General features: G+C 34.6%; 1 protein-coding gene across 1 annotated transcript in view; it reads left to right on the top strand.

Annotated features, from left to right (window-relative positions):
* DNAH5 (dynein axonemal heavy chain 5) overlaps positions 1–14,942 on the top strand; it is a 113,959-nt gene that overhangs the window by 29,006 nt on the left and 70,011 nt on the right. Inside the window, exons 18-32 of the mRNA XM_054285448.1 lie at positions 976–1,138; positions 1,622–1,864; positions 2,779–2,969; positions 3,051–3,150; positions 4,409–4,545; positions 5,849–6,050; positions 6,952–7,187; positions 8,363–8,581; positions 9,274–9,336; positions 10,271–10,509; positions 11,315–11,555; positions 12,014–12,213; positions 12,823–12,976; positions 13,638–13,801; positions 14,455–14,611. Of these exons, the coding sequence (XP_054141423.1) occupies positions 976–1,138; positions 1,622–1,864; positions 2,779–2,969; positions 3,051–3,150; positions 4,409–4,545; positions 5,849–6,050; positions 6,952–7,187; positions 8,363–8,581; positions 9,274–9,336; positions 10,271–10,509; positions 11,315–11,555; positions 12,014–12,213; positions 12,823–12,976; positions 13,638–13,801; positions 14,455–14,611 (2,709 nt within the window). The remainder of the gene's footprint in view (positions 1–975; positions 1,139–1,621; positions 1,865–2,778; positions 2,970–3,050; positions 3,151–4,408; positions 4,546–5,848; positions 6,051–6,951; positions 7,188–8,362; positions 8,582–9,273; positions 9,337–10,270; positions 10,510–11,314; positions 11,556–12,013; positions 12,214–12,822; positions 12,977–13,637; positions 13,802–14,454; positions 14,612–14,942) is intronic.

Raw genomic sequence — 14,942 nt, 5'->3', positions numbered from 1 at the left:
CAATGTAAATAGTAACAGTTTGTAAGCTTACTGTAATTTTTAATTAGAGGGGACTAGAAATAACTTTTGCCACCTAACAGGTGTCTTTAAGTTTCTAAAGTAATTGCTGCAACAAAAATAATTACCCAGAAGAAAAATCCCAGAGTACTTTGTTAAGAGTTGCTGTGATATTACAAGTCACATCTGCCTTCTCTCTCAACTCAGCAGAACCATTAGGAAGCCCAAAGATTATCCTAAAATTTGGAAATGTCTGAATATTTCCAATTATTGATTTTTAATTAAACAAAGGTGGTCATGTTTGTTTACGCTGAGTGAAATATAGGAGAACAAAGAAACAAAATATGAAAAGGCCATTGCTGATAAAAATTATAGTTAGCTGAAGCATACTTGATTGATTTTATTATAAGTATGGGAGAAAAAACATGCACAGTACTGTAATTAATTTCTCAATTTTATTTAATCTCATTCTTTGATTTCTTCTCTCTCTAGTTGATAATTTTAGTGTTTGTTTTAATAATAAATACATCTTGTGTAGCTTTTATCTTCTTTTTAGCTGTAAATGGGAAATATGATTGGCTAATACTCATTATGGCACAGCCCATTAATGTAAACTGGCAATGATTAAAAGAAGTGTTAAATCTCCTACATTGGAAAGTTAGGAAAATTAAGAAGCTATTGCTTTTGGGAGCCTTTTAGTGGAACTAGGCATTATAAATATTGATTCATGATATCAACTAATGAGTCATGTGATTTGAGAAAGAAGTCAAAACAATATTGAAAGACATTTATAATGCCTTGTTGATCTATCGTTGATCTTGTGTTTTGGAACAAACTAATTTATAATTAATGTTGTATATAGATCTGGTTTTTCACAAATCTTAGGCCTTGACATTTGTGTTAATAAAGGCTGCTGTGACTGTGAAATTGACATGAGAATTGTGACAATAAGTGCATTTTGTTTTGGTTTGATAACAGGAGCTCTGTATAAAAGGTTCTCAAATTTTACACTTAAAAAGCTCACTGGTGGAAGCTGCTGCTAATGATCTGATAAACATGTTACTTGACACCGAGGAGCACATCAGTAAAGAAGGTGATAAGTCAATTGTACCCAGTGGTGAAAAAAAGGACAAAAATACAGGTAAGAAGAATGTATTGTATTCCTTGGTGTTTGTTTCTTTTTCATGCTGATAATTTTTGTTGGGGGACATTGTAGCTTACGTGACTGAAGTACTGAATAGCATCTAATGTTTAAAGACTTTTCTTTGCATTTGCCTGGATATGAATAATCTAGCAATCATTTGTCATCTACAGACTAGGTCAGTATTATTTATCTAACGTGGACGTGGAAAGGTTCATGCCATAGAACTACTTAGTAGCCTTGGTTAATTGCTGGACTTCCTAGAGAAAGAGAATAAGAAATAATATCTAAATTTTGATGGTAATCATACCAGTTTGTACTGAATAAGGCAGATAGGAATAGGCCTGTTACACTGGGGTGCAGATTGCAAATAAATAATTCTGCCTTTCCTTAAAATTATTTCAGACACCTGTGGAGGTGTTGCATTATGGTATTTTCAAGTCCCTTACGTGCATTTAACTAACTGGATTTATGATGTTTTAGCAACAGAAGAGGAAAGAAGATCAAAAAGCTTGACTTCCTCACAAAATTCCAGTGAGATGTGGGCTGGCCTATCTCCTACAGCAAAGAGGAAGAGAATGGATTTAGAAAAGTTAGAGGAAGAAGCCAATGAACTGCTTTCTTACTTCAATGATCGTAATATTGATGCCCTTTTGAAAGTCATTCGACACACTCTGGAGAGCATCCGCAAGCGCATTCATGCATCTTCCTCCATCAACTTCTTAGGTGGCTGCCTTGCAGTGCATTGCTCTTTAGGCTATATAAAGAAAAATGTACCTGTGATTCCCCGTAACTGTATAAACAAGACTTCCAAGTGTAAAATAGGGGAAAACAAAGGAATTTTGATTAAGCTCTCTTGTTAAGTTACAGATGATAACATTGTGTATTTCCAAAGGCTTATTTTTTCTTGTGAGAGTAAGAAAGTGTCATTACAATGCTGTTTCTCTTAGGACTCACTGTACTGTTCTGAAGTATTATATTTGGAGCTAGACTTGATAGATAAGTTTCTACAAGACCTTGATAACTTGCTAAGTTATCACTTAAAAGTTATCAATTATTAACTTGACAAATTAAGACCTTGATAACTTGACAAGATCTGTTTGACCTTACTTTTTACATAAAACTGTATAAAAAAACAATAGAGAGGTTTTTTTTTTCTCTTACTAATTGCCTTCAGATATTTCCATGCATAGTGATGGAACACTTTTGAAGTGTTTTATTGTCGCATGCCTTTAAGAAATGAAAATAAGGGCAGTTGACTTTGGTCTCTATAGTTTATAAGGCATACAATAGTATGAGATTCTAAGGACGTTCTGTGCCCAATTTAATATGCTTACTGGGAGTACCAGCCAGATAACAAAATTGTGTGCTAAATAGAATTTATCTTTACAGAGCAAGTTGAAGAGGAGCTTCATGGAGAAAAATACCTTTGAACTTACTTTTCACTTGTGCTTCTGTGGAATTTTGCAGTACGTCTTATAAATTACTCAGGAATTCTTTTTCATTTCAGAAATTACACTCAATACTCTACATTAAGAGATATATTTATTGGTTTATATCAAAACAATGCCTAGTTTGATGTCTTGAAAAAAATATGAACAGCCTTTTGTTTTTGTCTTCTGTTTTTGTCTTTTATTTAGAAAATCACAGTATGTCTAAGAAGAAAAAAGGTGCTTATCCTATAATTAGGACTCATATTAACCTATCTATCCCTAATATCATCATGACACCCTCTTTGGATGAGGTACAGCAGACACTTAATAAAGCTGTAGATAGTATTGTGAAAGTAATGAAAGGAGTTCAACATTGGAGTAAAGAGAGAATATCCAAGGTTGGTGTCTTTAACAGCCTTGCTTAGAACTAATGGTGTGAAACTGCTGCAAATAAAAAATAAGCATTATTTTCTCTTCAGGAGAAAGTGTTAGAGAGAAAAGTTATTCTGTTGCAGTGTGGGAGCAGAGACAGCGATCCTGATGATGGAAAGAAAGAGACTGGAAAGAAGAGCATCCATGGTAATGATAAACTCTGAAATCACTAAATTTGAATGTTAGGTAAATGTGATTTATACAGAATGTATTGGAAGGTATTAATTACAAAATACATCAAAAACAGTAGACTTGATAGATTTTAAACAACCTCATAGATTTAAAATTGCCTCAGAGAAGAAACCTCTTTCTCATTAGAAGGCAGGTTTGCCACTTGTCCTTCTGTGGATTTGAGTCAGGGGATTTTTTGGGCTTCTTGAAGCGTTTTAATGCTTTGGTTTCAATTAAAATCATTTTGCTACAGAATAATCTTTCATGATTTGCCAGTGTGGTTGTAATTTGGCATGTTCAAATGGCATCTTAGAACTTGCGCTTACCCTTTAAGAAGAACTTTCACAATACCTGGTATTGAATAACAATGCCTATGTAAATTGCAATATTGGTGTAAAGAGGATTGTGTAAAAGATTGAATAAAGTAGAATTTCTAAAAGGATTTTCATTATTCTGTTCTGTGACCAGACATTAGGTTGATGAAGTCATTAGTTCAAGGAAATTCAAGATTGTATCTTTCATTGGGTTTTTCTTCTCTGAAACTGTTTAAAATGAAGCAGAGTTAATTGCTCTACATTGTACCTGAGATACTTAGAAAATACATTTGAGTCCTTTTATGTTAGCTCTCTCTTATGCACCTAAAAAGTAGGACAGTAATACTAGAACTGGTTAAGAAGTTGAATTAGTCTTTCAAAACTAAGAATTTGGCTTGCAAGAGATAAAATAAAAAATGATGATAAAGTCAAACTTGTGGATATTTGCTAAGTGATGGACTTTTTAAACCTTTATTCCTTTTTGTGGACTGTTTATGGTCATCTTCTCAGAGTTAATTTGTATTTCAAATTGTCAGTTGTGGGGTATTTCAGAAAATAAAAATGCTTAGTGCTGTAAGTAAGCAAAGTGAGCAAATGCTGATATATAGATGAATCACTTAAATGAAGCATAGAGCATAAACATTGAGGGAGAAGAGAAGAGGAAAGATTCTGTTTGAAAGATTGGTGTGGAACTTGTTCCAAATTTGACAGGGTACCTAGATGGAACAATTTTACTAAAACTGAGATGTTTATGAATTTGTGTTGGCCTCCTTGATTTCAAGTTGCCTTTAAGAACACTCAACTTTAAAATGCATGCTCATTGAAAAAATATGTCATTCAGTTTTTTCTGTGGGAATTCACTTCTCCTAACCAGTCTGTCTGTCCTAAGCCTGCATCTATATTTGAGTCTTCTTTTATAGATAGTGGATCAGATGCAGCATCACTCAGTTCATCTGATACTGCAGAAAGCCAGAACTACTTCAAGCATGTTTCAGAGAACAAAGAAATTATTAAATTAGTGTCTTTACTCAGCAGTGCCATCAATTCTACAAAAGGGGTAAGACAGTTGAGATGTTAATCTAATATCACTATTCAAGGGATATTAATGTGTTAGTTTTATTATCCTTGGGTAATAAGGGTAGGCATTTACAGTTGTAATTAAAATGTAATAATGAAAAAGTTTAGGATGGTGGATAGAAAACATGTGGCTGAAAATTTGCAAATATGCTTTAAAAGTGTAACATGGATTAAGTGTGCTCTGTTCCAAGAGATGAGGTTTTTAATATTGCATAAATTAAAACATCATAAAAAACTCTAAGTGTAGTTGTGTTATGTGTAGCTAATGAAGTCAGCATGATTTCTGACCACATTACAAAGAGGGTATGAAGGTTTTTAGAGGAAAATTAGCTGTCAGATTGGCATTTGTAAAGTGCTGTGTAGGGTTTGCTAGTGTAGGTTAGGATATATTTTAAAGGATATGCATAATTTCTTTGCCTTGTTCTTATTCTATGCACTCTTTAGTAAATTGTATTTCTTTAGAGAGCTTTGCATCAGTTTCTTCTGGGGCTGGTCCAATCTTTTAAGAGACTTGCTATGTGAAAATCTTTAACTTTGTAACTTCAGTGCTACTAAAACATAGCTACCAAACTGGTGCTGAATAGTTGATAATGGTGGATAGTTATCATGGTATTTTGTAATACCGTAAACTTTTATCATTTGCCCAGCTTTAAATGCCTGCATGTACTGTGTTTATCATAAGTCATGGTGTGGATTATTTTTTGTAGCACTCATCTCTCATTTACTTGTTTAATTAGATGCAGTGATGGTTTAACTTTTCTGAACTCCTGAGAACCAAAAGAACAATTCTCTTTCACACTCATTAAATGATATTCAAATCAAAGAGACCTGAATTGAGCGTAAAAATTAATGTTAAAAAAATTGTCTCATAGCTTCATTATTTCAGAATGATTTTTTCTTGTTTTGCTGGGCCCTGGAGCTCAGGTTTCAGTTTCTAGCTTAAGAAATGGCAGGGAAGGACAAGTGTACTGTATCCTAGTTTTAAACTTTACTTCCTACTGATTCCAATTATTTTATTGGCTGAAGATTCACTTAATTGGCAAATGTTTAAACTAATCTGACAAATTTGATGTGATGAACATAGGGTTTCTGGCACTCTGTGTGATCAGTAATGGAACTTGCTTTAGCATAAATTTATCAGCAACCGTTTGTTTAGTGAGATGATTCAGCCTGCTCCACTATGGAGTTTGTAATGTACTCTAATGAGCAGCTGCTAAGAAATTATATGCATGCTATATACATGATGCTGAGAATCTTCCTTTGAACTTTTAAATGTCTTTCAGGAAGTGCTTACAGCTTTGGAGAGTTTTAGTTGTTACCACCATATATGGCAGAGGGACAAGAAGGAAACCATTAATAAATTAATGGAGGGAAACCCATCACTCTATGAATTGGAATCTGAAATTCTGCATTTCCAAGACCTGGACCTGAAAATCAGTTCTGAGCCTGAATACATCTGCGTGGGAGCTATTGCCCTGTACACTGGTATAGTTCAGATTTTCTCCAGATACATGTACTTTCTAACTCCAGTAGGAAGGAGAGATGTGACAGTATTGGGTGGGTGAACTAGATTAAAATGGAAAGGAGGAAGGGAGAGAGAAGGGCTGTTTGCTGTTTGGCTGTAAATGCTGCAAATGAAACTCTAACACAAGAATATCTGTGAGGCTCAGCTGGAGTTTATTACCTCACCTGGATACGTCTGCTCACTTATGGGATGGATAGTAGATGGTAGATGTTTGCCCATCCTTGTGTCACTGATTCCCAGGGGTACATATTTCATGGGAGTAAGATGGTAAGTTTATGTTACTTTTCTCCTTGCTCAGCTGCGTGCAGTGAGACAGCTGAATCCCCTTCTATCTAACAATTTCACCAGTGCTACGATCAAACTTTGTTTCTTCAGCTTTCGTAATTAGACTCCTAATTTCCTCCCCGAGGAATTTTTTTTTAAAGATTAATTTTTGAAAAGATTTTAGGCTTTGATGAGAATATTAATCAATTCATTAATGATGTATAGGACAGAAGTTTGTATAATGATAAATGAGCAAGATGATGAGTATGGAGACCAGCCTCATCTTTCCACTAGGTACATCCTGGAAAAAATCTATGATATCTAATATCTATTAATTGTTCAATGTTTTTAGATGATCTTTCCAGTAGAAAAGATGATAAATTCTGAGAAGAATAGGAAGAAAGCAATAATGAATTGCAAGCAATTTTATAAACCACATCAAGGTGTCCATGTGATTTCATCATCTCTGTATGTGAAGGGTTAGACTGAAAAACCAGAACTGGCACTGAAGAGAACAAATGTAATTAAAAAGACTGAAAGTGCATCTTAACAAATATTTACAGTATCTAATATCTATTTATTTTTCAATATTTTTAGCTGATCTGAAGCTAGCACTGAGATCAGAAACCAAAGCCTGGATGACTTTGCTGGGGTGTCATTGCAATAATAAGTACAGAACACAGATGGAAGCAATTTTGACTTTTATAGAGGAAACTGGCAAGAAGTTAAGTCGCAGCATCACGGACCTGGATGATATCAGAATAGCCATGTCAGCTTTAAAAGAGATCAGAGAACTACAGATCTCTATTGACTCTCAGATTGGCCCCATTGAGGTAGCTAGTGGGAATGTTGCATGTACGGGTACTGTTTCAAGAGAGCAATTACTTTCTGGGTTAATTTTGAAAATGTATGATTTAATATGTGTTGAATGTTGAGTAACAAGCTTGTTGTGTTCCTGTAAACCTTTTTGTGTGAAATTCTGGTTTGGGCAAATGTAAACTTGCTGAGGTAAGATGTGGTTTGGTGAACAGTGTAGAAATTGAATGATGTGGGTAAGAGGAATACAGGTATTTAATGCAAGAAATCTTTTCTTTGTGGAAGAAACCTGTGTATAAAAAGGAATGAGATTCCTAATTTTTTTTTTTTTTTAGCTAAGCCTTAAGAAGAGTAAAAAGCTAATGATAAGCAGAGTATACGAGATTGATTGCTTTTATGAGCTGTATAAGTTGAAATAAACAAAAGCAGCTGACTTCATAAAAAAAAGTTAATGTGATAGAATGCATTTACTGAACATCTGACAAATGGCAGGCTTAAAAACAGATGGTAACTCTTTCTCTGCATTCCTGACCAGAGTATTTATTTAAGAATGCTATAGTATGGCAAAATGCACCTTTGATTTTTCAGTAGAATTCTTTTTCCTAAGACATGTTCATGATCCTGATTGCCGATAAGCTTCCAATTCTGCAGGCAGGAGCCTTGGGTCCTGAAGCACAGGAAGCGATGCTTCAGTTTTGTAAGGGAAGTTGGCATATTTTCTACATAGTGTTGTAGTAGACAGATAGTTGCATTTCCATTTTTGAAATTTGGCTACAATTTGATCAAACTGGAAAGAATGAATAGAAATAATTTCACTTCATACAACAATTTTCAAATGAAACTGCCACAGGTTTATTGCTACCCTACCCTGTGCTAATTTATAGAACTTTAATGTCAGTTGTGTTTTAGTGAAAATTCACCAAGGGTTTTCACTATGTAGAATGTTCATATGTTGGTGGTACAAGCTGAAATCAATGCTCAGAGAAAAAAATGCAGATATTTCTTCCAGTTTGGTATTGGTTTGCCCAATTTTGATAATGGCTATGCAAGAAGAACAGAATTTCTTTTTCTAACCAATCATTCTTCATTCTTAAAAATTTTAAATTTTACCATTTTAAATATATGTTTTCCATATGTTTACAAAGTTAAGTGAAGTTGACATTTTATGTATCTTGATCCAAATTTCTGGCAGGAATCCTATGCTATGTTGAGCAAATATGATCTTCTTGTTGCCAAGGAAGAGACAGAGAAGGTGGACACGTTGCGCTACACTTGGGAAAAACTGCTAATCCGTGCAAATGAAGTGCAGGATGAGCTCATTGCTTTGCAGCCAAACTTCAGAGGAGAGCTTATTAATGCTGTGAAGATTTTTACAGAAGACTGTGCACGGTTCTACTCAGATTATGATCAGGCAAGTGTTTATTTTATTGTATTGGAGAAATTTTTTCAGGGCAATGGGAACATGGAAAGGTTTTTTGATTTGACTAAATAATAGGATGGGCCTCTACTGTTGAATAGGTTTATTCTTGTTAAGATGGTGTTTGGGTTTCAGTTCAGGGCAGGTTTGATTAATGTTTTGTATATGACTGATGTAAGTAATGCTGGTAATCAGTTCCTAAAAATTAAGAATTGAGATATTTAAGGTTTTTGAAAAGCATCTAGTTATCATGAAAAAATGTGAAGACTAGGATTAATGGTTAGCTATGTTAGCATCAGAAAACTCTTCTTTCTTTCTGCTATATGTCCAAGTGACTTAAGCTCTCACATTCTTTTTCATTAGAATGAGCGAAGGTGAACTAATCTTGCATAATCATTTAAGTAATGTTGACTTTTACTCAAAAAATGAGCTATGATTCCTAGCTTTTGCAGTGTAATGAAAAATTTCTGCATTAAAAATACAATTATTTGATTTTTTAAATCTGTTTAAAAAAAGTGTTTGTTCTAGAAGGTTAACTGTCATCCCTTGGTTCAGTTGATGTCTGATCTGGGGAGGGGATCTGGAGGCTGCAAAAGTGTTTGAGGTTAGCATTTAGAAAGTGCTGATTAGAAATAAGTTGGGCTCTTCTCATCCTCTAAATTGATGTCTTTTTTTTTTCCTTTTAGAATGGTCCAATGGTGGTTGGTTTAACACCTCAGGAAGCCAATGACAGGCTTACTATATTCCAGGTGCTGTTAATTTTAAGACATTACTTAATACTACAAGTGAGCTAACACATAAAGGCTCTGAAAAGGAATCTCAGTAGTTGAATGAACTTTCATTGATAGATAGGGTTACTCATTTGGCAAAGTCTGTTTTGTCTCAGTGAAAGCTATATTGAAATTTTTCTATGCATTTGCAAGGAATACTGTTAAAATCTAAAATTTTTTAGGAGTCAACATAAAGGCTGCACAGATAATGTGGAGTGATTGCTAGATACAATATTCTGATGAGAGCCTTCCCACAGGTTTAGTGTATTTGGCTATAGGCTATTCTTGTGTTCATTACTGTGTTCATTTTTTTGTGGTTGAAGTCTGTCTTTGTATCATTATTAATATCTATTCCTGCAATAACAACTTTTAATGCTTCTCCATTTCCCATACTGCTATTCATTTGACTTCCTACTATGTTCCCTGAGTTATATTGCAATTGACAATTAAATCATGTTTTTCTTTGCTGCTGTAATGGTAGTAATTCTTCCTTCAACAGTCAATAAGATTTGCACAGAATACTTGGAGAGGTAGAATTTGCTGTATCCATCTTTTTATTTCTTTGTGTGTCATGCTTCACCTCTTTCAAGTGCAGTCTTAGCATTTATTGTTCTGTCACTGTGCAACATGAAGTAAATGGTTTTCCTGTCAGCTTCTAAAGATGTGCCTCCAAGCTAACTAAAAGTTGCTTTTCTCAAGAAAATTGTTGACAAAGCTGTTGACAGTGTAAGCTGTTACTATCTCTCTATATCTTTCTATTATTTCCTAGATTTTATTTTCTTATTTTATTTCATTTTCTAATTCAGCTCTAATAATCATTTCAGATCTTGAATATTTAGTAATTTTTATTAACTTTTTAATAATTTATTATTATTTAGTTATTTTATGTAACTTTTTTCTTTTTCTTTCTTAGAATCGATGTGATAATCTCTTTCGGAAATATATTACTTGTGCAGGTGGAGAAGATCTTTTTGGTTTGCCAGTTACTCAGTGTCTTCAACTGCTTGAAATAAAGAAGCAATTGAATCTGCTGCAGAAACTCTATAATCTATATAACAGTGTCATTGACACCATCAGTGGCTACTATGACATTCTTTGGTTGGAATTAGACATTGAAAAAATTAACAGTGAACTTATGGAATTTCAGAACAGGTGAGAAACTGCTGCTGTGTTAAAGTTGCCTAAAGTACTTCTTGATTATAACTTCGTGATTATAATTGGTTAGCACCAATAATAATATATGAGTATGTATTTATTTAGTGAGGCATGAAAAATGTGGATTTAAATTGAAAAATATATCCATTACCAATGTCATAAAATCAAGGAAAATTTAGATTCTAAATGCTGAGCATTATTATTCCTTAGACAGATTCTTGGCTACCTTTTTTAATAAGCTTGGAATAGATGTTGAAATTGTTATTTATTTTGTATGAAGGAAAGTTTCACCTTTTTGTTGTAGTATTGTTGTTCATGAGAGATAGATTTATGCTAGATGTCAAAGGCAAGTTAGTGAATTGCTGAGTAGTTTTCTCTACAAAATGGGTTATATTGCATGCATAATGAACTTTTCATCAAACCAGGAATCAAAAAATTTTAACAATTAAACCCTGGGGAATGGGGGTTTTCTAGAGTTCAGAGCAGTGCATATCATCAGTCTCACCAAAAGATGAAATCAAGATGTAGAACATTTCAACTGGTTTTGAAGATCGCTTGCACAGCGTTATTAAAATTATGCAGCTACACTCCTTAAGAGGAGGCTGTAGCTGCCTATCTAGCTATCAGTTACTGAAACAGACTGGAAATAGATTTTCTAACATGATGAAGCACATACAGAAACTCTAAATTAAATGTAACCTGAATTTGGAAAGTATATGTTCTGCTGTTAAAACCATATACTGTGGCTTTAAAGAGCGAGTATTTGAAACTTTTTGAAAAGGCTTGCTTTATCTCCATGTAGGTGCCGTAAACTCCCTCGTGCTGTAAAGGAATGGCAGCCTTTCCTTGACCTAAAGAAGATCATAGAGGACTTCAGTGAATGTTGCCCATTGCTTGAGCACATGTCAAGTAAAGCAATGATGCCTCGGCACTGGAAGCAGATTATGGATCTCACTGAACACAGATTTGATGTGGAGAGTGAAACATTTAAACTGAGGAATATAATGGAAGCTCCACTATTAAGATATAAAGAGGAAATAGAGGTATTGTGAAGGAAGAAATATGGAAACATGAAACCAACAATTTGCTTGTACAGTATAGGAGTATCAGAAGCAAGAAGGAAATCAAAAAATTTCTTTAGAAAGAACAGAGACATGGACAATCACTTCAGGTTTTTGTATAAAATTATGACACAAATGTATCATGGTGCCAACTTCTTTTTTTATAAACCATGCCATTTGTAAGGGTACCTTGCATTGTGACATTAAACTTAGGAAAAGTAATCACTATATTATTATTTTATTCCCCTCCTCAGAGTTGATTAAACTGGGATGTGGTATACAGATTATTAGCTATGGTGTTTGTATATCTGTAGACCTTTCCACTTAATAGTTGCTCATGAGCCTAATGTTAACTAGTGTTAAAGGAAATAAGAGCTAGATTCATATATCAGGGACTTGAGGGATTCATATTTTGTTTTGATATCCTGTTTATTTAAAAGGATATCTGCACCTGTGCTGTGAAGGAGAGAGACATTGAGCAGAAGTTAAAACAAGTGATAGCTGAATGGGATAACAAGATGTTTAACTTTGCAAACTTTAAAACTCGTGGGGAGCTTCTTTTAAGAGGTGACAGCACATCAGAAACAATTGCTACCCTGGAGGACAGCTTGATGATTCTTGGTTCTCTCATGAGTAACAGGTAACAGGAAAGGGGGGAGGGAATGGGGGGAGAGATAAAAATGTTAATAAAAGGCACTTTAATAAAAGTGGGGACATAAGAGAGAACACTGCCTGGCTATGGCAGGCATACTACGGGTGTGACAGGCACTGCTATGCTGCCCTTTTGACAGGTCATTGCCTCATGCCAAAGGTGCTGAAAATCCCAATTAGAGTGAGCTTCAGTTTGTCTGGTTTTACATGCCAAAATACACTGATAAATAAGGAACACAGAACCTGATCATCAGGCAGATGCTCAAAATCAGGAGTTTGGGAGAGTTCAGGAACTCTGAGTTTACAGCTTTCAGGATCTTGGGTAGTCCCTTTACCTTAGAGTGAAATTGTAGTCTTGCTCCTGCCCTACTCCTGTTGGATCAGAGCTGTGCTATGCACCTTGTGTACACAGCAGCAAGTTGGAGCTGATTGGATTTAGAGCTGCCAACTAGCTGAATTAAGCTTTTATACTTTCAATTGAAAAAATTTAAGCATAAAAACTAGTCCTCGTCCTGTGACTTATATGCTGTCTTTCAAGATTCTTGGTTTTTTTCTTGAAATGAAGAAATGCCTCTTTTTTTTTTTTTTTTAATTGTAGATACAATACACCATTCAAGACACAGATTCAGAAATGGGTGCATTATCTTTCCAACACAACGGATATAATTGAGAACTGGCTGACTGTGCAGAACTTGTGGATTTATTTAGAAGCTGTTTTTATTGGTGGTGATATAGCAAGGCAGCTTCCAAAGGTTTCTAGACATGCCTTTTTTCATTTTCTTAGCAACATTTTAAGAATAAAACTGTACTGTGATGTCATTGATGCAGTAACATTAAATTTAATTTCTTTTAGTATTTAACAAAACTGATCTTGCTAGGAAATTAGGTAAGCAGTGCCAATGGAAGACATGGTGTGAGAAAGAATAAGAAAATCATGTGATCTGTTTGATCTTTTGATTTCTAGACTGTTTAAATACATATTAGTTTACAGCTTTACATTGTGCCTAGTAGTAGCCTTCTGTAGTAGTACCTACCACTATCATAGTAGTACCTAGGAATCCTTATCTTAAACTTTCCTGCATGGTTTTTCAAATTAAAAACGAGCTTTAGTTTTAGAAAAAAAAGCTTTGGCTTTGAAGCTCCAATTCAAGTATAATGAGTTTTCTGTCTTTTTCTCTAGAAATGTAAGAGAAAGTACATAGCAGGCTTGACAGCCAAGTGTAAAATAAGCTCTATTGTGTAAGCTGAAAGAATTGTGTCTAAGCTGAAATATTTCTAGAAGACATGTGATTACTAGTCAGAAGATTGCTGTTGAGATTACTGGGTGCTGGTTCTGGAAGCAGGTGCCTTTTCCCTCTTCTCTCTTCCCTCCTCCATTTCTTCCATTCCACATTCACTGTCATGTTTCAACAGGAAGCAAAGCGTTTCTCTAACATTGATAAATCCTGGGTAAGGATCATGACCCGAGCTCATGAAACACCCAATGTTGTTCAGTGCTGTGTTGGAGATGAAATAATGGGACAATTATTACCACATTTACTGGAGCAGCTTGAAATCTGTCAGAAATCGCTCACAGGGTAAGATTACTATGAGACCATGTTCTTGGCCAGATGGTTATGCATTGTGTAACTGGGGAAAGAGCAATTGCTCAAGTACTGTCCCATGAACTTTGAAAGATCATGTTCTTATTCTACTGTGAATGCAGTTGAACTGAGCAGACAAGTTAGTAGAATAATATAACATCTCCAAAGAAACCAACTCATAGATAAGTATTTCATTTGTGGCTAAGGTGTCACTCACTGTCTATCTCTGTTGGAACCAAGCTGGTTTCAGTCTAGTTTCAATCCAGAAGGCAGTCTAGATTTGTGTGTCCCATTCACACCTTTCACAGATCTGGGAGACATTCAGCTTGAGAGATGTAAACAGCAAGTAAAAGAGTTAATGTAAAAATATTTTATTTCAGTTTAGTTTCTTTTCTTTTTACTGGTGTTTAGATTATAGCAAATAATAAAAGTTTTGCATGAAATGATTTCTGATAATAAGAGAGTAGCTTTAAAGCAGATGCTTAACATGAATGTATGATGCATAAAATTTGTTATTGCTACAGCTAAAAATTGTATAATAAATTGTGAGAAACACCACTTTTAAAGAGGAAAGGATGTAGAAATCAATCCAAATCATTTACCATCTACTCCCTCCCGGATTCTCTACCAATTTTTAAAAAATGCAGGTACCTGGATAAAAAGCGCCTGCTATTTCCACGATTCTTCTTCGTGTCAGATCCTGTTCTCTTAGAAATTCTTGGCCAGGCATCCAACTCTCACAATATACAGGCACATCTGCTGAATGTGTTTGACAACATCAAAACTGTCAGGTTCCATGAAAGGGTATGTACTGCACACGCCTCAGTGTTACATTCCTTCACATTAACAATGTGTCATACTTGCTAAATTAGAGAGCTACTTGGTTGCATAAGGCATTCTGCTGTTTTACTTTATTCACTAACTATTTGATGCTGAGTAGGCTTTCTTCGTTTAAGAATTGTTTCATATCCTCATTCACGATGTAGGAAAACTTCATGTAGAATTGCAAAACAAAAATTTGCACCATTGCTTAAATTTCAGAAAAATCCACCCATGTACTGAACTTTTATTTTGTGGCTTCCTCTCAAATAAGCTTTTGAGTCTTTACAAGCTTATTTATATCTTGACATAGCCT

Source organism: Melozone crissalis, unplaced genomic scaffold (genome assembly GCF_028551555.1).
Source record: "Melozone crissalis strain CALT ecotype California unplaced genomic scaffold, PUWL_Pcris_2 ptg000042l_1, whole genome shotgun sequence".
NCBI lineage: Eukaryota > Metazoa > Chordata > Aves > Passeriformes > Passerellidae > Melozone > Melozone crissalis.
Note: the sequence above shows the minus strand (reverse complement) of the source record. Positions and strands in the feature narration are given on the sequence as shown.